Genomic DNA, 21,592 nt, shown 5'->3' with positions numbered 1-21,592 from the left:
CATTGTTGAATTATACTGTGCAACAATATTATTGAACTGATCCGCATCTGGCTCCATAAAACTAGAAACTTCTTGCTTCAGGTGAAGTTGATTTGGGGTAGCTATTTCTTGTTCTTTTTGAAAACAATTGGTACTCTATAAATTAGATGCAAAAGATGATGGTGCGCAAAAAATATTTTAAAACTGTTTCTTTTTTTATTTGCGCATGAGAGAGCCGACACACCCTGCTAGGCCACGTGGTTTTGGGCCCACGGAACAGAGGAAGAGATGGGCCAGACGACGACGACGACTTGGAGACGACCCTTCCTGCTCGTGCTCGGTCATTGTTTACGCGTTGCCGAGAAGATCCATCCATCCCCTTCTCCACTTCCACTGCTGCCACTCTCGTGCACCTCGCCCTCGTCTCGCCGTGCACGCGTCGCCGGCGTCCGAGCCTCTCCTCGCCGGCCAGCCGCCACGGTCACCTCAATCCGCCACTGCGGCGCGGCAGATCCATTGTGTGCGAGCTAGGTACGTATGAAGCCGCCGGCGCCGGCGCGCATTGCCCCCGGCCGGCACGGAGTCGGTCCGTAGCTCGCTCGTTGCAGCGACCGTTGCGCTTACCTCTGTTAATCCATCGTCTTTCAGGTCCAGATCGACGACGCCGAGGAAATAATTAATCCACTCTTCACCTGGCAGGCTGGCACGCGGACCCTCTCGCGTCGCCGGCGCCAGAGCTCCCACCCCCCTTCTCCTCGCCTGGCGAGGCGACTGCCACAGCCCAGTTCACGCCGCGGCTGGATCCATCCTTTGAGGTACGGCACCGTCCCCTCCCAGTCGCTCCCTGCTTCGACTTCCTCCGATGCCGCCGTCGCCACTGAGGACGCTCTGTAGCTCGTGTGGTGCAGCAATGGTCGGGCTCACCTCCCTGAATCCATCCGCTTTCAGGTCCAGATCAACGACGCAGAGAAGAGGAAATATTCCACTGTTCACCGTCAGCGCGCTTGGCTCTGAGTTGCACCACATTCAGGTATGAACCAATATAAACTCAGCTTCCACGGGAGAGATTTGTAACTAGCTCTTCAGTGTTATAATTCCTCCTCTTTTTCAGGTTGTCAATTTGTAGCTAGCTCTTTACTGTCGGTGCATTTTGCAACCTGACCTCCACACACATTTTTGACTGGCCGAGCTCTGAGATAGCATGGCCATTTTTGGTGCAGCAATGGTCGGGCTCACCTCTGTTGATCTATCTTCTTTCAGGGTTCAGATCGACGACACGGAGAATAAATCAAATCCACTGTCCACTTGCACTGCGAATCGAGCGAACTGCGGCGCTGGTCTGCACGACAAATCAGGTATGAGCCCTTCTCCCTGCGTCTTGGACACAACTAAAAATTCAGGTTCCATGTGAGCGATCTTTACCTAGATGTTCAGTGTACTAATCCATCCTCTTCTTTTTTCAGGTTGTCAATTGGCAGCACCTGTTAACTGTTAGTGCATTCAGCAACCTGTCCTTCACGCACAGTTGACTGTCCAAGCTCTGAGCTAGCATGGCCATGGAGGCAGCTCTCGTGAGCGTGGCGACGGGGGTCCTCAAACCTGTCATAGGGAAGCTGACCACTCTGCTCGGCAATGAGTACAAGCGTTTCAAAACAGTTCGCAAGGAGATCAAGTCCCTCACTAATGAGCTCGCCGCCATGGAGGCTTTTCTCCTCAAGATGTCGGAGGAGGAGGATCCTGATGTGCAGGATAAAGTGTGGATGAATGAGGTGCGGGAGCTGTCCTATGACATGGAGGATGCCATCGATGACTTCATGCAAAGCATCGGTGACAAGGACGAAAAGCCAGATGGCTTCATTGAGAAGATCAAGAACTCACTAGGGAAGTTGGGGAAGATGAAGGCTCGTCGTCGGATTGGCAAGGAGATCCAAGATCTGAAGAAACAAATCAAAGAGGTGGGTGAGAGGAATGCAAGGTACAAGGGTCGTGAGACCTTCTCCAAGACGGTCAATGCGACTGTTGATCCTAGAGCTCTTGCTATATTTGAGCATGCATCGAAGCTCGTCGGAATCGATAAGCCCAAGGCTGAGATAATCAAGCTGTTAACAGAAGAGGATGTTCGTGCTTCAGAGCAACAACAACAACAACAACTGAAGATTGTCTCCATCGTTGGATCTGGAGGTATGGGCAAAACAACTCTTGCAAACCAAGTGTATCAAGAGCTCAAAGGACAATACGAGTGTTGGGCTTTCGTCTCAGTTTCACGAAATCCAGACATGACCAATATCTTGAGAACCATTCTAAGTGAAGTGGCTAAGAAAGATTATGGTTGTACGGAAGTGGGGAGTATACAACAACTCATCAACAAGATCACTTATTTCCTAGCAGACAAAAGGTACATTCTATCTTTATTATTATTTTCATTTCTACTTGTCATCTTTGAATGTATAAAATAGTTACTTAGATATGTCATAGGAAGATTATACTAGTGGAATTTGTTAAAAAGTTCCATAATTCTATGTTCACAGTTCTCTGTATGTTGTTAGAAAAAGTAATGGTCAAATGTTTGTAATAGAGACTGTGTTGATGTTCTGAAAAAGAAGACAATATATGGAGCTTCCGTTCATGATTTGTCATTTTATTTTGATATTCTACGACTTCAATACATTGACACATTGTTACTCCCTTTATTGTGTAATTATATGGCATAAGTTTGTGTCAGGACCCCATAACACTACATTTTCTCACAGTACTAACTTGGCTCAGTTTTCTTTCTAATTCTCCTTGAGATCCCTTAACATCCTGAACTATAATTTTCTATGCACTTTACCTCATGGCCGGTTTTGCAAGGGTGGCATCCAGATCCATGTTACCCTGGTTTTCACATGAAAGTTGTCACACACATCACCTTTTTCCACCTCCACCTCTCCCTTCTCTGGGTCCCTTTTTTGTTCAGACCAGATGCATCATGCTTTGATACACTCTTCTTCCTCTTCTCTCTCGTCCCGCCAACCAAACGCCACACTGCTCTATTGAGACCAGCTCCGTTGAGACCCACAAGGCAACAGCCACTATTGTTGCCCTACACAGCCATACATCACCGGCGATGTAGCCATCCAAAAAAAAGAAACTATAGTTTACTAGGTTAAGTGAGCCTAATTTTTTAATGGAAAAGCATGCCCAAATCAGTAGTCTAGGAGGGAAAACATAAATTTTTCTATATATATTATATATGTAATTTACTCTGTTTTCATTTTAGATCACTGGATCTTTCGGTCAACACCCAGATTCTTGCTTTGTTGCTCATGACCACCTGATCGAAGCCTACGTATAATTATACAGAATACAATACATCATTTTATCCATCTCTTGTCTTTCAACATAATTGTCCAGTCTTGATCTTTTGTGTGGTCATGCCTCTTGTTTAAACAATTGCTTATCCCCCTTGCTCTCTGTAATTCGCCAACTAAGATGGACATGCAAAACGAATTAATTATGTAACATATGCCCTTTTAGCACTCGTGTGCTTATCCTTTTCATTTTGTCAATGTTAACGTGTTTCATTTATTCTTTGTTTGTCTACGCAGCACACATTATTTTACAGATATACTAATATTTATTTGTCCATGTACAGGTACTTTGTTGTTGTTGACGATATATGGGACATGGATACCTGGGATATTATTAAGTGTGCATTCCCTGCTACAAACTCTACCGGTAGAATAATCACGACTACCCGTATAAACAATGTCGCTCATTCATGTTGTTCATCATTCAATGGCCGTATTTACAATATAAGGGCTCTTGATATGGTGCACTCAAGACAGTTATTTCACAGAAGGTTATTCAAGTCTGATGAAGATTGCCCTTCATACCTTCAAGAAATTTGTGAGCAGATATTGGAAAAATGCCATGGGTTACCTTTGGCGATCATTGCTATATCTGGCTTGTTGGCTAACATAGAAAAAACAGAAGAGCTATGGAATCAAGTGAAAGAGTCAATTGGTCGTGCACTTGAAAGAAATCCTAATGTCGAAGGAATGATGAAGATATTGTCGCTTAGTTACTTTGATCTGCCTCTTTATCTAAAAACATGTCTCTTATATCTGAGTGTATATCTTGAAGGTTCTACTATTGAGAAGGAGGGACTGATAAGAAGATGGGTTGCTGAAGGATTCATTCATAGAGAAGGAAGATACACGGCATACGAGTTTGGAGAAAAGTGTTTCAATGAACTACTCAATAGGGGTTTGATCCAACCTGGGGAGTCAGATATCTATCGCGAAGTGAAGAGTTGTCGAGTTCATGACACAATTCTTGATTTCGTCATATCCAAGTCTATAGAAGAGAACTTTGTTACTATACTTGGGGTTCCCACTCTGACAATTAGGAGCAAAAGCAAAGTTGTTCGTCGACTCTGTGTACAAGGTGTCGAGAAAGGAAATTCAGCAGTATTGATAGAAGATCTCGTGTTTTCCCATGTCCGATCACTTACTATGGTTAGGGGTCTGTTGGAAATCCCTTCTTTGGAGGAGTTCAGACATCTACATGTTCTTGACTTGATGGGTTGCTTCGAATGGGAAGATCATCATCTTGAAAATATAGTGAGGTTGTTCCAGCTGAGGTACCTGAACCTCCAAGGTACAAGAATAAGCAAGCTCCCGGAACAAATCGGGCGTTTAGGGTGCTTAGAGATTCTTGACCTAAGACGCACTCATGTAAGGGAATTGCCTGCATCAGTTGTTAATCTCAGAAAATTGATGCATCTACTTGTTGAGGGTCATGTTAAATTTCCTGATGGGATTGCAAAGATGCAAGCATTAGAGACGTTGAAAGATGTCGATGCCTCCATTCAGCCATTAGACTTCCTGTGCGGCCTTGGTCAACTAATGAATTTGAGGAATCTGCGGATTCACCTTGATTTTGAAGTTGATCCTGACACTGAGGATAGAAATATGGTTGGGGAGGAGCACGAGAAAGCTCTTGTCTCCTCCCTGTGTAAGCTAGGCACCCAGAATCTCGGCTCCCTGACTATTTATGGATGGGGCAACCTCTTACATGAGGAATCTTTGTGCCTGCCTACCCTCAAGGACCTTACTATCAGTGGTCTTCCGGCCTCCTGGCAGGTTTCGACATGTATGGGCTCCCTCAGAAATCTCCAACGGCTATGCCTTTCTGTTGAGGTGCTCAAGCAGGGCGACCTCTGCACCCTTGGGGCTTTACCCAGTCTGCTCGTTCTGTATCTGGTGGGAAAAACAGAGTCAAACGGAAAGCTCAGAATCACTGGTGGAGTTGGGTTCCGATTCTTGAAGATTTTTATTTATGATGCATATTCTAAACCAGTAGATCTGATGTTTGGGACAGGGTCCATGCCAAAGCTTGAAAAACTCGACCTTATTGGGTTTCGCATGGTTGAAGCTAACACTCTCGGCTTTGGAATTGAGAACCTCCCTTGCCTCACCAGTGTCGAATGCATTTGGTTTAAGGGTGATGATGGCATTGTTGAAGCCGTGAAGAGTGCCATGGAGAGAGCAGCCAGCAGACATCCCAACCACCCTAGTCTATTCTTTTTAAAGAGCAGCATGGCCAGGCGATTCTGAAGTTTAAGAGTGTTTGGCTCAGTTATTCTCTTTTTTATGGTACACCATAGCGTTGTATCCTCTCCGTCAGATAATGCACTGTGGAGTCGGTGTGATACAAAATTGTAAAATTGGTTAAGACTGCACTGTGCTGCCTCATGGGCTGTTAGGTTGTTCGATTAGTTGCATTTTCTGTAATATTCAGTCATCTGTGTTGATAATACATTTTTCCTTGCATCAAGCAAACTTCTGTGCCCCTGTTACAATGGGAATAAGCACTTGACACGCTCTACTTCTTCCCATTACTGTCAACTAAATCTTGACGCAATCCATCTTTTAATCATTTGCAGTGGTACCCAAATCAGTAGTAGCCGATTGGACAGGTGAGTGTTGTGGCTGATTGATGCTGTTGGCAAGCAGCTTGAGAGCAGATTAATTCCTGCAGTCGACAGTTCCAGTTCAGAGTTGTCATTCAGAAATTAAATGTGTGCTCTTTCTAAATGGGTAAACCGCCTTCAATTAGTGATCAGTGCTGACAGTTGTTTAAATTGGTTAATGCCATTGCATTCTTGGTGAGTTATTTCTGAAGAAACTAAATTTCAAGGAAGCTCAGTGCCCCTGTTATATGTTTCTGAACTAAACACTCGATGAGCTCTCCCTGTTTTGTCGATGATTTGGATTCTGTTATATATGATGACAGTCTTATACAGTTCAATATATATTGTTGTTGAATTTTTATGTCACCGATCACCAATTAATTTGTATTGGCAGATGACTGTTGCTAGCTACTGTCCAGATGCTTCCGTAGCAGTCTGCGATGATTGCGTCTAATAAAACTAGGGGCGCCTCGCAAACATCAATGGAGCCGAGCATGTGTGAACAAGTTCTAGCTTAATTAAGCAGCTGGCAGGTCCTCTGCATCTCTGCCGTGGCGCTGGGCCGTCGACTTAATTTTCAGAGAATTCGGACCCATCCCGAATTCAGTGAATGCGGCTCCATCACTCGTCAACTTGTGAATGGGCACTTGTACCAAATTCAGTAGCAGATTGGGTCCTTGCTGATAATGGACACCAACACAACACTCTCTTGTTGAATGGGCTAAAGAGGTGCCGCTGCATTGGACACTGCATAAGCATTATGTCACCAAGCCAAAAAACAGGAACATCACCAAGCATGAGAGTGTTGCAGGCTCCTGCTCCTCATCCGGCTCTGAAAACAACTTTCAGAGTTTTCAGATACACACTTTTCAGTTGACTTGCCGTTTCTGCTTGTTTTCATGATGAGTGGTTCGTGGGAGGGGATCAACTATGCCTTGCCCTGCTCTGCAGCTGCTTCATTGTTACTGAGATGCAAGCACTGCTGCTGTTTTGAAATCGGCTATTACCCTACTGCCGTTCGAGAAAGCTAGTATTTAACATGCGAAGTGTAATAGTGTCCGGATTGTTATTTTCCTTCCTCCTTTTTTCAGTGATATATCTTGGTGATGTTGAAAATGGACGAAGATGACGCCGATGGATTTGGGCATCGAAACCGCCACCAATTGTCCTCGAAGATCGCCAAGGTGTTGTGCATCGAAATCACCACAATCCGTCCTGGAAGATCGACAAGGACGAGTAGGCAGTTAATGCATTGCCAGATCTCTCCGGAGGACAATTTTACCCTGATTAATTTGGAAGTACATCAGAGTTGTTGGTTGCTGCTCCTGCTCCTGCTCCTTTTACATGCACACACCAATATGCTGCACCGTATGTCTTCAGCAGAAGCTGTAGCGTTCTGCCTTGTTTCAGACAGTCTTTCGCTGTGATGTGTGAACTACGTGTTTTTGCGCTCTGTGCGTATGTTCAGTTGGTCTTCAGCTGTTATTGATCCACAAAATTCTCTCCCCTTTTTAACGGAAAAAACAGAACATTACGAAATTAATGAATTTAAACAGGGGCTCTTCTCGTTTTCTCAACGATCTGTATAAAGTTATGCTTATGGTGTTTTACAGTTACGTTTATGTTTGCTATATGCCTATATATCACTGTTGAAACTTGATGTTTCCCAGATGCTTCAGCACAGGATGAAATTTTTTGTGTTCTGGCTGACATATCCAGACACACTCTCTCTCTCTCTCCATGATGATGATGATGCTGTTGGTCTTGGAAATAACTAGCAATCATCAAGAACTCGGTGAAGGGTGTAATCACTCTGTACACATGATGAAGTAATGCAGTGCTGCGCCAGGTTTTGATTTATATCCCTAGGAGACCGAGCATTTGTACAAAAGTTTCACTGTAGATTCAGTTTAACTACATGCACTGTACTCGCAGTTGATATATGTACGTGAATCAGAATCAGCTACTCCCGAAGTAGCTGTAGCACGCTTCATCCTCCAGTTAGAGATTGTTCAAACTGGATGAAGCCATTTAGTTCTTGGTTAGTTATTTCCTTGAGCGAGTTCTTCCGCAAACTAGGCATCAAGGTAGCTCAGTTGCAGTACCCTGAACTTAAAACAATCCATTCATGAGATCTTCTCGTTTTCTCGAAGACTTCCATGATGTTATATATGCTTGCAGATTTTCTCCTTCAGTATAAGATTGCTATATAGTATAAGATTGTCGTTAGCTAGCTACTCTCTGCAATGGATGTCCATTTTTCAGTGTTAAGAGGACAGCAGTCTGCAACGGATGTCCATTTTTCAGTGTTTCAGTTGGCATGCCCTTTCTGCTTGTTTCCACGCATGTGCTTATTCAGTTCTACTCATTTAACTACATATACAATATATAATAGAGTACTCATTTACCTTTCAGCCAACAACTATTGGCACCCAAAGGATCCATACTCATATATACTTCCTCCTTCCATCTATATAGGGCCTAATGCGTTTTTCAAGACCGCCTTTGACTATTGATAAAAATTAATAGTACATGACATGCATAATGTGAAAATTATATCATTGAAAGCTCTTTTCACATACGAATTTGATGATGTGCTTTGTGTAAGTTGCATGTCATATATTATTGCTCTAACATTTGGTCAAAGTTAGCCTCGAAAAACGCATTAGGCCCTATATAAATGAAAGGAAGGAGTACCAAAGATAAGCAATTCTGTCATGTGCATATACGAGCTGCATGCAACGATAAACAAAACTACATAGTATATAATTCTGCAGGTAGCAGTGCGTACATAGAAGTTCTGAGTTAACAAGTAGAGCTCATCAATGGAGAGTCTCTCAATCATCCCATTACACAGCTAGCACTTGAAGCATTACACGGCTGCAAATCGTTTGTTTACAAGACCGAGGAGCAACTAGCTACTCAGGGGAACACTCGAATCGCTGAACAGCGGAACATAGGGAAAACATGATACCAAATCGCCTCGCCCAAAAGTGCAGAGAACGCGAGCCTCCTCGCGATCAGTGTCATACGCCATCAATGTCTTGTCTCGATGATTAGCGTAGCAAATCAAACTACGATCTGGATGACACGAGATGATATAGTATTCATAGTAGTAGACTTTACCTCTCGCGTTCAGCAACTTGTTATTGCTCACACGGTGCTTCAGCGTCCATTCATCCGAATCATGCTTCTCAAGACACCAGATGGAAACTTCTTGACGAATCCCTGTGTGCACCATGTAATGCAAGTGCCCTTGGGACCGAGCAAGAAAACCAAGCTCAGACCTTTCCACTCCTTCTGGCACTGAAATTGCCCTCCATTTCTTCCCCTCCACATCTACCGACACTACTGTAGACTGAGCGCTGACAAAATGCAGCATCCCTTGATGAAACACACATCTGCCACAAATTGTGGAATCAGAGTCCCACCCACTTTCCATGAAGTTCCATGACCCAGTTCCCGAGGAGTATATATTTATGCCCGCCACCCGCCGCCAATCTTTCAACACAATCTGAAACACATGGAAATGGGAGGAAACATCACGGTCGAAAACCAAATGAAAGGTGTCTTCCTGAGCTACACAACTGGAGTCAGCTGGCAACGCGGGTAACACGACCCATCTCTCTGTAGCAGGATTGCAAACTAAACGGCGGAACGGATGCTGAGAAGAGCAGCACAGGAGAAGGCCATCACAACAGTCTTCCAGCCTGACAAGCTCAAACTCAGGCGGCAAGAAGGGGAAACTGGGATCAATCTGAGGTGGTTCACCGATATTGGCAAAGTGCCGAGCTACTTTGGGACAGCGCCCTATGTCTTCAGTGTCAAAGAAGAAGCCGGAGAGGGTCTGTGGGAGCTTCTTGAGGTGTTCGGGATGGGAGATGAGGCAGTACCAGTGCGTGTCGACACACTTGCAGCAGCACAGCAACTTAAGTGGCAGCCGTGACAGGATCTCGACGATGAGTGCATCAGGGAGGTCGGTGAGAACAGTCTGCAATTTTGTCTTCCTGCTAGATCTCCTCGCCATCGCAAAAAGAAGCTCAATCTGAGAGCGATTAGTACTTGAAATGTCAGATGATCCTTACAGTAACATAAAAATGAAATTTTTCACTTGGTGGTCAGGTTCAAAGCTTGTCACCTTGTGATAAAATAATTACAATGCATATAACAAGCAACTACTCCCTCCATCCCAAAATAGGTGTCTCAACTTTGTACTAACTTAAGTACAAAGTTGTACTAAGTTTAAGACACTTATTTTGGGATGAAGGGAGTACTTATGAACATAATGCAAAATAGGTGGTTCAAAAGAACAGCACAATCTTGAGAAGGTAAGGGCTAAGCCAGGTCCATTGAGTTGGGGCTTATTTCAAACACAGATCAGAAATAGATTTATTATTAACAATCTTCATGTGCAAGTACTTAATCAGAGTAGTAGCTGCGCATCTGTGACGTATGTTCAGTTCCAAAGATTTAAGGAACTACTGTAGTAACAAGAAACTCAAAATCAGGTTATGCATACAGCTACAGCCACAACATGTCTTGGAGATGCTTAGAGAAAAACTCTGAATTGCCTTGCTGTTTGCACCACTATCAACAACAACGACGGTGCCTGTGCTTCCTTCTGGAATTACAATTGGTTGATAACTGGCGCGCACAAAAACCTTGAGCCAGAGCTATACTATACAAGCTATCTGCCCACAAAAACCTCTCAGTCCGAATGGGATGACGAATAACAGATGGATGAGAGGCCATCCGAGAATAAATTCTGAGGCGCAATTTAACAACTCTTTCATGAGGATAAGAGTGTTTGTTCTCACCACTCACCTGGGTCTCACAGCTAATAACTGCTACTCTCCTGGTTCTGCCTACAACACCCAATTCCTGGGGAAGATGAAGGATCCTAGACCGCACAAGATTAGGTCTGTGAAAACTAAGGAAAAGTGTGCTTTTCATTTGGCTGCATCTCCAAAAGAGGCTTTGGACGGCAGACAGATTAAGGGACAGGGGGTGGCCACACGCTGCGTTGTGTCCTATGTGCGATCAGGTTGGTGAAAGTGCAGTTCACTTGACGCTGCTCTGCGCTTTTGCCAAGCAGGTTTGGTGTGCTCTCGCTACCTAGCACGCGGATGCTGCTACGACTGCTACCTCTATCTCCAACTGGTGTTGCAAAACCTCAAGATACACCAAGAATCGCACAACGAGATCTCAGGTCATGACTGTCATGTACATTGCCTGGAATCTCTGGAAAGAGAGAAACAGATGCATCTTCAAAAATGAGGCTATCTCGGTTGAGGGGGTAATAGCCCTGATTAAAGCTGACATAGAGGCCTTTGGGCAGGCATACCGCAAGTAGTCCGCTACAGCCCTACTTTTTAAACAGTGCGTAGTAAATTGCCAGCCAAAAACCCAAGTTAATCAGTGAGTAGTAAGTTGCCCGTCAAATATTTATTGTTTACTTGATCGATTAAAATGGAAGTACAATGAGCTGAAGAATGCTTTGTAATGAAGGAAGGAAGGAGAATATGTCCTGGTATAGCATCTAGGGCAACGTGATAGAGTAGAAAGAAGGCTAACCCCAAAGTGTCAGTCAATGCTTGGCCTCTGACTGCTCCAGGGAAGTGAAGAGATTTTGGATATCACAGGCTCATGAAGAATCTTGACTGCATCTGCAGGAAAAATATCAATATTCACAGCTCATTAAAGATTCTGACCTGGATAATGATACAATAGGTTACTTGTATTGGTAGGCTATAAAATCATGCAAGGCTCAACAGAGAATTTTTATTGTTATTAAGAGACCAAAGGACTGAATTTAGATACCAAACATACATTGCAGATTTGAGTAAAGGAATCACCCCAGTTAATGAATGGGCAGCAATGACATCTCAATAGTAGCAAACAGAAAAATCATGCAAGACCATGGTAACTAGTAACCTATACAGGTTAAGTTGACAAAACCATGATACTTCAGTAGAACAATAATGCACCATTAAATAAACAGGCTGGTGCTATAATTCTTTTCTTAGCAACTATCTTTCAAAAGTTATTAAGCTGGTCCAGAAAATTCAAAGTCCAAGCACTCAATCTCGTCAAGTAAACAACATTTGTTTGCTTCTTTATAAGAAAAGAAAAGAGTCAGGACTCTGACGAAACATTCTGCAAACAATTATAACTCAGACAGAAAGCAAGCAGAGAAACATGGCCTGAAGCAGACTCAAGTAATTAGGAGACCAAACACCCACTGAGAATTTACATGGCAACAAAGAATTAATTGATGAGCAAACACAACTTAGTTTTGGAGTAGTGATGACATAGATAGATACATGGATGATGGCTAACATAGATAGATAACTTGGTATGTAATACATGGATGATGGATAGTTCAATGGCATGGATAACATAAATGGGCATAACTTAGGTGCAAGTGCAACCAACACAAGAGAGTTGATACAGACAGACAAATAGCTAGCAAGAATAAGATAGATACATAGATAGGGATATGAATCAAATTGGGGATCCCAGGCACATACAGCAACATGATATAGCAGCTAGGGCAGGACGACACTAACAACTCCATGGATATATGCAACCAAATAAGCATACGAATCACTAGGACAAAACAGTGCTTCAACCACTTTACTACCTATGCCACGTACGGAGCAACATCGAAACGAAATTTTGCATTTCTGACGAAGAGGCATTACCACGAACACTTGGCGTGCACGGTGTCGACGCAACCTGCAGGCGCTGCGGCTTGGGCGCGCCCCGTGGCAGAGATCAAGGCAAATTTGGTCGTGCTTCCAGAGGCAGGACTCCGCGGTGCGCCCGGTGGCGGGGGTCGAGGGAGGAGGAAGCTGGCGGGCGGCCGGCGGCGGGGCTCGAGGGAGGATGAAGCTGGCGCGCGACCGGTGGGTACAGCACACGCGTTGCCAGCGGAGGTGCCAGGTGAGTACGGACGGGTCAGCCACAGCCGGCCGTGGATCCCGGCCACCGGCGGCGGAGCTCGAGCGGTGATGAGCCGGCGGAGTTTGAGCGGTGATGTATATGGCCTACGGGAGGAGATGCGCCGGCCCACTACACTGTGTACACCATTAGTTTGGTTCTGCGCATTTTTTTTCCTCAAAAATGTTTCCAGGTTATTATTACTACTGGTTTTTTTAAATTATTTTCCACTAGTTTTTTGAGTTCCATGAAATTTGGCAAATAATATTCATACATTTAGAAAAATATTCTTATCATTGAAACTGTTGGCACGTTAAAGAAAATGTTTGTCCCATTTCAAAAATGATCATGATATTTTAAAGAATTGTACATTATGGACTTCAAAAATGGTCATCGTGCATGAGAAAATGATCATCATTTACATTAAAATACTCGCCCTGCATTTGAAAAGTTCAACGTGTTCAAAACAATGTTCAGCGTGTATTAGATAAATGTCCAACATGTATCTCAAAATGATTCGTTGTGTCTTTTTTTTAAATCATTGTGTTTAAAAAAATGTTCATCATGTATTTGAAAAATTCAACATGTGTCAAAATAATATTAAGCGTGTAATTGAAAATTTTGTCATGTATCTAAAAAATTAACATATATTGAAAAAGGGGTTGCTACGCGTCGACCGGTGGATCTTATTAAAGGATCTGCCGCCTCATGAGCCATCGGATTTGACACAATGAATTAGCCAAACATCTCTCACTTTGCAACAAATGTATTGGCTGCGGAGACATTTCCAATAGAGGTTATGTTGCAGGGTTCTTTTTCCAATATAGGTAGTGTTGCCGGATTTATTTTTTTACAATACGGGTCGTGTTGTGAATTTTTTTTTTTTTTGCAACATGAGTCTTGTTGCGGGGTTTTTTATGTAACATAGGTTGTGTTGCAGGATCTAGTCCTTGGTCGGTTTGCAGCAAGGGGCTAGTTGCAGAACCCCTTTCTGAAATAATGGACCAGTTGCAGAACGTAGACACAGAGGGGTTGGCTCCCGACCATCTGATTAAGAGCCCATCTGAAAGACATGTAGGCGGCGGGTGCTTGCACAAGATCGGTCGGTTGAAGCGAATCATTTCGACATGAATCTAAAGAAGTTAACATGTATAAGAAAATCTTTGACATGTATTTGTAAAAATATATACATATATTAAAAAATTAGAAAGGGGAAGAAGAAGAAGAGGAGTGAAAGAAACATACATAAAAAATAAAAATAAATAAAAACTGATGAAAATCTAAGAAAAAACAAAAGCAAATACAGAAAAACAGAGAAAAGGAAACGGAACCTTCCCAACCGCATGGAATGTTACACAATGAGTCCTACTGAGCCACGACCCATAATTGACCACCCTTTGCTTTTGCGTCAGTACACGCTAAACCTCCGACTGGGTGGCCCCGGTACCGTGTTAGGTTGGGTTCTGTAGCGATTTTTTTTGGTTTATTCATTTTCCTTTTTTCATTTTTTGGAAATAATTGGATTTCTAAAATACTAAAAAATATATGTGTTTTTATAATGTTTCCTGTATTTAAAACAATTGCAGCATGTATTACAAAAAGTTTGCCATGTTAAAAAAGTTCATCATATAGGAAAAAATGCTCATCATGTTTAATAGAAATATTCATAGCGTATAAGGAAGATGTTCACCTGTTTAGTAAATTGTTCATTCTGTAGTTTAAAAAGGACAAATAAAAAAGCAAAACTATACAATGATAAAGGAAAAGGAAAGAAATTAAAAACCGGAACAAAAAACTACAGTAGAAACGAAAAAGAACACTGCAGTAGTGCATCGAACTAAACAGCAGAAAACATTTCATATACGACTTTTTCTGATCGCCGCTCGTCGCGGTGTCCACATTCAAACGGACCTCGCCGGCACCACCCCTGGTCAGTATCGTGGGTAGCCGCCGGCATCTGTAGCTGCATCCGGTGTGCTGGTTGAATCACTTGGAGACACCATTTCCAGCAAAAAAAAAAAAAACATGCCGCAGCTCGCAGTCACCGTCGTAGCTTCCCCCACTGACTAGTTGCACCTCTTCGCCATTGCCGCTTGAAGCAAAAGTCGTCGTGTCGGCTGCAGCAAAAAGATGTCGAGGCACACGGTCATCATCGTCGTAGGTCGTGGGTACCCGCGGATGCAGCAAACCAGATCACCGGATCCAATAAAATGTACAGTCGATCCCAGCAAAAAAGAGGCCTGGTCACCAGTACCAGCAAATCCGGCTTCTGGATCCAGCAAAATTTGCAGTCAGTTGCAGCAGCTTTCCAGCCTGGCGACCCCCTTGGTCACAGCAAACTCGGTCACCGGTTGTAGCACGGCCGCTCACTGGTTGCAACACGCAGCCCTAAAAAGCTGACGGTGAGCACACACGTCCGACTTTTCTCGTGTGGCCATGACCGGCGAGGGGAATTGGTCGAGGAGATGGTGCGGGGGCGGCAGCCAGCTCACCAGAGAGGAATCCAGGGGCAATGGAGAGGGGATGTGTGCCGCGTTGCCCGGCGGCGGCTCGAGACTCTTGCCCCCGTAATAACTCCGACTCCCTAGGGAAGAAAAGGAGATGGGACGAAAACATGCAGGCGAGGTCGCGAGGAGGTGAGTGTGAGGTCTGCGTGGCTACGCTGGGAGAAGAAGAAAAGACTGGGGATCGAGGATGCAATGTGTGTGGAAGAGACAATGTAAAGATGGGAAGCGACAGAGGGAGATGATAAGTTGGGGTGGTTATGCAGGACACGCGTCGCGCATGCGTGCGACCGGCAAGCGCTTAGCCGGCCAGACGGCTAGAAACATTTGCTACAGTGCATCAGTCTTTTTTTGGTGTGTGTGGGGGGGGGGGGGGGGGGGGGGGGGGGGGGGGGAGGAAGGCTAACACTACGGTGCCTCAGTCGATCCCTACAGTGCAGTGCATCGCCCGCTCGGTTCGCTGTGCTGCTAATGGGCCGGCCTACTCAAGGTGTCCCCCTTGCGAAAGGACGACTATGGAGAGAGGCGTTTTGGCACATGGGAGCATATGCTTCTGTTTTTTAAAATGTGTTTTAAATATATTTTGAAATGTCACAAAATTCTGATAAAATGATTCCCAAGTGCATCTCAACATTCTACATGCACACACTCGTTTCGCGGAAAACCGACAACTTTCATGTCATATGTAAAAAGAAGAAAATTTAGTGTTAAAATAGGCTTTTCAGGAGATATATTTTTGTCTTTTTTGCATAAGACGTATAAAATGTCGGATTTTCATGAAACCTGGCGTGCACACATACAGTGATGAGGTTTTCTTTAGCAGTTCAGCCATACGCGTCAAATTTGTGTTCTGAATTTTTTGACATTTTGAAATATATTTTTCAATGGCAGGAGCATAGGTCCCATCTTCAAGCACTAATTCGTATCGTGGCATCCATAATCCCTTCACCTGCCGCTGCTTATATTAATTAACAAAATGACTAATCAGCCGATAAATGACGCAGCCCCTGCTATATGTAGCAGTACTTTGGCCATCCCAAATATAAGAACATGTCATCACTACACACAAAAAACATAGCATCTTCAATCACCTTTCATATACGAAATATTCTGATGTTCTCGTTGATAACAAGCATAAATGTTTGCATTCCCTTCTGGTAATGAGATTCAAAGGTAGCCTCCTATCTACAATCAACAATCCAGATCAGTAACCACACTACAATTGTAGTTATAAAAATATTAGAAGATACAGTGCAAAACACTACAGTTAAGGTCAATCTTTGTCACGAGGCAGCCATGCATGCTTACAAACACTAGAGTTAGGGCATCTCCAACCGTTGGCCCCCCAGGAGGGGCAAAAAATCACCCCCTGGGGGCGCGCCGGCGCAAAACTACGCATTGGGGGTGTGATGCCCCCCAGTCGCGGCGCCCACGTGTTTTTAAAAAATTCAAATACGGCACAAACACGACTGAAATTTAACGCAAACATCGGCAAGTTCGTTCAAACTTAAACATATTTTACAAAAAAAGAAAAAAAACTTGCGCGGGCTACCCCGCCGTCTCCCTCGCCGCCCGCCCACGCGGTTTACATGCCGAGGAGGCTGTAGAACCGCGTGTAGTCACCGCCGTCGTCGTCGTCGTCGCCGCCCCCGCCTGCGCCTCCGCCGTCCCTGCTTCATCCCTCCCCCGGTTGGCGCGGCGGGTTGGACGGTCCGGGGGCGTCGTCGTCGTCGTCGCTGTCGAGGACCACGACGCCGTGCTCGTCCTCGCACCCACTCTTGCGGGCAGCGATCTCCTCCAGGGCCCGGCGCTGCCGGACCATCTCGTCGCGGAGGTAGTCGTCCCGCGCCCACCGCAGGGCGTCCTCGTCGGAGATGCCGCGCCGGGCTATCTCCTCGTACTCCGCCGGGTTCCCAGAGCGGGCTGTCGGGGACGTACCGTGGCCCCTCCCTCGCCGCCCGCGGCAGGGACGCGCGGATACGTGCGATCTCCGCACGCCGCGCCGCCCCGGTGGGTGGTGGTGACACCGGCACGCCGCCGGCGCTGATCCTCCAAGCCCCGGGCACCCGCATGTCCGGCGGGACCGGGTACTCGGCCTCGAAAAGGAGGCGAGCCTCGTTCTCGTGGAGATGGCGGCGGCCGAAGCCGTTCGCCGCCGCGCCGTCGCCTGGGAAGCGCTCGGCCATGGGTTCTGGAGACGGCGAGAGAGAGGAGAGGGAGGAACGACGACGGCGAGAGAGGAGAGGGAGGAACGACGACGGCGAGAGAGCACGAGTCGCCGAGTGCGCTGTGGCGCGTCTTATATAGCCCGAGGCGCCGCCCCGTGTGCGAGCCGCCGTGAGCACGCGTGGCGGGCGAGGGAGGGTGAGGGACGCGCGTCATCCGGCCTTCCCTGCGTCGCCCGTGAGCACCAATGGCGTAGGCTGACCGGCGCGGCAGCGCGGCTGCTTTGGCATTGATTCGCTGCGGGAAACGAGGCGATGAGGACGACGAAGGGGCGAGAAGAGGGTAGAGTCGCTGACGCGGCGGGCCCGCGGCTGTTTCGTGCCAAAACAGTTCGCCCCGGCGCCCCCGGGCGCCCCCCAGCGTGCCGGGTTCGGCCTGGGTCCGCCGGCGCTGTTTTCGGCCCAAGCCGGCGAAAATCGGGCTCCTGGGGGCGCGACCGGGCCGTTTTTTCGACGCCGGCGCGAAAAAAAGGTCTGAGGAGGCCTTCCTGGGGACGCGGCTGGAGATGCCCTTATGGTCGATCTTTGTCCCGAGGCCACCATACAAGGTAGCCATGCATGCTTACATAGCAAACTTAGATCTACAGAATTGAGTAATTCAAGAGGAACCCAATGAAGAGAAGCACAGCTGACATAGCAAAGCAAATGACTGCCGAGAACTCAAGGATCCTTATGGAAATGATCGCACTAACGCTCGGCCAGTCAAGGGACACATCAGCAGAGATATCCGGCCGCCACTGCAGGATCATCCACACGCACAAGCAGGATAGAAGCCCTGACAAGGTACAGGAGTACAGGATTCTTCTGCACCAGTAACTAGCAAGTACCATCTCGTTCTCAAATGCAAACATGAACGCTAACAGAGCCACTGCTGCAGTGAGAAAGGTGACTGTTGATCTGCGTGATGTTACCTTGTCGATGAGCACCATACATCTGGCGTGATCAAAATCACCAGTGAGCCACACAAGTGATGCAATAAACTCCGGCATGCAAACCAGTGGCATGACCTCCACCATCATCCATTCTGTAGCCATCATGCGCACTGCTATCATAAAAACCACAATGAAGATCCTGTGAATCAGCTGCTGCCCCTGCGCCACACATTGATTGGCTCTGATGGGCAGCGCAGCGATCATCACGGCCAGCGCACCAAGCGCGGAGCTCAGGAAGAGGAGGAAGTGAGAGAAAAGGAAATTGTCACTTTGTTGTCCGCTGGTCGCTTGTGCACAGGCGAGCTGGATTAGCTGCAAACAATACGACAGTAGTACCGTGGGTAGCAGCATCCGCTGCCACTCCCCTCGTTATTAGCAGTTCCATTAATATTGTTGTTGTTTCTATGCTGAAGTCTTCCCTTGACCCAGAAATTGCCCCACAAAACACCGAAAACGAGTATGATAGCCGGGATCGCAGCTATTTGGATGTAGTATGTACTGATCATAAGCAACAGCGCATAAGCTGCCAGTACTGCAAAACTAGTGCCGACAGGGTGCAGGTGCAGCAGCTGTAAACCAAACAAATTTAGAGGTATGAGATTATGGGCGATGGCAATACTACTGGGGCTTCTAGCTGGATTGGTACTCCCTCCGTCCCATAATATAAGAACGTTTTTGACACTAGTATAGTGTTAGAAACGTTCTTATATTTTGGGACAGAGGGAGTACTTTATTAACTGTGGAATTGCTTGGCCAAATAACACATGTGCCAAACACTAACATTAGGATTTTCCTGGTTCTCGTGCAAGATACTGCATGTTTCAATAGCATGCATGCATGACTGGTGCTAGATCCAACTAGTATGGCCTAGTTAAATTATGGGCGATGGCTGAGACTAGTAGCCGGGATCGCAGCTATTTGGATGTAATTTATACTGATCATAAGCAACAGTACATAAGATACCATTACTGCAAAAGCGGTGCCGACGTAGATCTGAAGATCCGGTTTGTGGGGCAGCGGCTGCAGATTAACCAAGCAAATTCAAATTTGAATCTAATGAATGAATTAAATTATGGGCGATGATGGCTGAGACTTTTGTAGCTGGATTAGTACCAAAACTGAAGGACAAAATTTACGGAGGTGTCGTAAGTTACCGGAACGGTGGCATCAGAGGCGACAACAAGCTGATCTTGGCTTCCATGGCGGCTGGAAAATTGGGCAATCTCCTGCGCCGCCATGGAAACCGTTGGCGAAGCTTCCCGACTCGTCGCTTAATTTCCGACGAGGTATAGGATGCGCGTTTTTTCTCGAGATCGATTAAAGAGCTATGTACTACACATGAAGCTGGCCACGTACGTACGGCGATTTGATGGATCTGGAGTTTTTTTTGGTCAAATTCAGAAACTTTATTAGCTTAAGATCATAGTGTTACAATCCGCCCGCATGCAGGAAACCAAAAAATCAGGGCTTGCATCAAGCCAACTCTCCGTGCCATCCAGTGTGCTGGCTAGGCGAGCACACTGATGAGCTGGCACATTAGCCTCCCTACTGACATGCGTAACATATAAAGAAGCAAAGGAAGCACCAATTTCCTCCAATTCACTCAAGATAGACGCTGCAACTGATCTGGTGTTGCCGCGTGATTTCTATAGATCAACTAGCTCCAAGCAGTCAATCTCCATGATCACATGTGAGAAGCCACGAAGTTGCGCAAAGATCATCCCGTCTCGAAGAGCAAGCAACTCCGCTATGAAGGGGTCTGTTATGCCAAACAAAGGCTTGCACCAGGCACAAGGAACGCGATGTGTGATCTCGCCACACCTCCCGCTCCCCCCCCCCCCCCCCCCCCCCCCCCCCCCCCCCCCCCTCATTTCCTCAACATTAAGTGCGCCGTTGGTGTTTATAGTGACCCAACCCGCCTCAGGTGGCCTCCAGCACTGACCCGCCCTCGTTTTCCTTCCCAACGGAGGAAGTTCCAGGATCGCCAAAGTCTCATGAACCCACTTCAACGCTTGTACAGGGGTGTAACCATCGCGATCATGAGTCCAGTTGTTCCGTGACGTCCATATGCTATGCATGATAGTAATTATCTTGCATCTGTCTTCATCAATGAACATAGGATCAAGCAGAATATCCCGTGCCCACGTGTCGTGGTGCAATCGTGGGAGAGAGAGCTGAAATCTGTCCCTCGCAGCCACCCAGAAAGCCTTTGCATGGTTGCAATGGATTAGTGCATGCAACATGTCTTCATCCTGAGCTTTGCAAACATCACACAGACCCAACTGCTTGATATGGCGATAGCGTAAGGTAGTTGAGTCAGGTAATATCCCTCGAAGAACTCTCCACCAGAATACTCGGACTTTGGGAACGACTCGTAGTCGCCAAAGGGCAATCCACAACTGTTTGTTAGCAGATGAAGTTTCTGTAATCGCCCCTTCCTCTAGAGAGCCACGCTCGTTGCGAGTCATAAGAGAACGATACGCCGATTTTACAGTGTAGATGCCCGTCTTCTCCAAAGCCCAGGCCAAAGTATCATCGCCACCCGCCGGATTAAGTGGTATGTTTAGGATGGCTACCGTATCCGGGTGCAAGAAATTTTGACGAACAATTTGTTCATTCCAGTTACCTGTGTATTCATCAATGAGATCTGAGACTCTAGTAAGCGGCGCAGTGCCAATGCGCCCCGTAGGTTTCAGCGTGGTTGTATTCGGAATCCAACTGTCTGTCCATGTTGAGATAGTTGAGCCATCGCCAACTCGGCGAATGAGACCAACCTGTAGTGCATCTCGTCCTGCCACAATTGCCTTCCAGGTTGCCGAAGCTCTGGCCGGAACTGTTGCATTGAGGAAATCAGTGTGAGGGTAATATTTTCCTTTCAGAACCCTAGCACACAGAGAATCCGGTCTAGTAAGAAGACGCCAGCCGTGTTTCCCAAGGATTGCGAGGTTGAAGAACTGCATGTTGCAGAAACCCATGCCACCCTTAACTTTAGGCACCTCGAGTTTGTCCCAAGATAGCCAGTGTAACGAGCGCTTGTCGATCGAACTGCCCCAC

The 21,592-nt window shown here is 46.2% G+C and overlaps 2 protein-coding genes across 2 annotated transcripts; one reads left to right on the top strand and one right to left on the bottom strand.

The window, feature by feature from the left end:
- Positions 1-321: 321 nt before the first annotated feature.
- On the top strand, positions 322-5,834 carry LOC125515623 (disease resistance protein RGA5-like). The gene is made up of 6 exons (XM_048681134.1): positions 322-510; positions 628-794; positions 928-1,009; positions 1,240-1,334; positions 1,443-2,374; positions 3,614-5,834. Exons 5-6 carry the CDS (start codon positions 1,530-1,532, stop codon positions 5,577-5,579), a joined length of 2,811 nt encoding a protein of 936 aa, XP_048537091.1. The 5' UTR covers positions 322-510; positions 628-794; positions 928-1,009; positions 1,240-1,334; positions 1,443-1,529; the 3' UTR covers positions 5,580-5,834.
- A 2,834-nt stretch (positions 5,835-8,668) lies between these two features.
- Positions 8,669-13,029, bottom strand: LOC125515622 (putative F-box/kelch-repeat protein At3g17540). The gene is made up of 3 exons (XM_048681133.1): positions 12,640-13,029; positions 11,510-11,601; positions 8,669-9,980 (listed from the first exon to the last, which is right to left on the bottom strand). The coding sequence occupies exon 3, from the start codon at positions 9,960-9,962 to the stop codon at positions 8,850-8,852; it is 1,113 nt and encodes a 370-aa protein (XP_048537090.1). The 5' UTR covers positions 9,963-9,980; positions 11,510-11,601; positions 12,640-13,029; the 3' UTR covers positions 8,669-8,849.
- Positions 13,030-21,592: the final 8,563 nt, after the last annotated feature.

The sequence above is a fragment of the Triticum urartu genome, chromosome 6, assembly GCF_003073215.2.
Source record: "Triticum urartu cultivar G1812 chromosome 6, Tu2.1, whole genome shotgun sequence".
In the NCBI taxonomy this organism is placed as follows: domain Eukaryota; kingdom Viridiplantae; phylum Streptophyta; class Magnoliopsida; order Poales; family Poaceae; genus Triticum; species Triticum urartu.
This window is presented reverse-complemented; position numbering and strand designations above follow the sequence as displayed.

Bases quoted from the DNA above. Each gene is read 5' to 3' on its own strand.
- LOC125515623 (XM_048681134.1), top strand. From the start codon at position 1,530: ATGGCCATGGAGGCAGCTCTCGTGAGCGTGGCGACGGGGGTCCTCAAA. The intron at 2,375-3,613 runs GTACATTCTATC...GTCCATGTACAG, and splicing joins TATTTCCTAGCAGACAAAAG to GTACTTTGTTGTTGTTGACG.
- LOC125515622 (XM_048681133.1), bottom strand. From the start codon at position 9,962: ATGGCGAGGAGATCTAGCAGGAAGACAAAATTGCAGACTGTTCTCACC.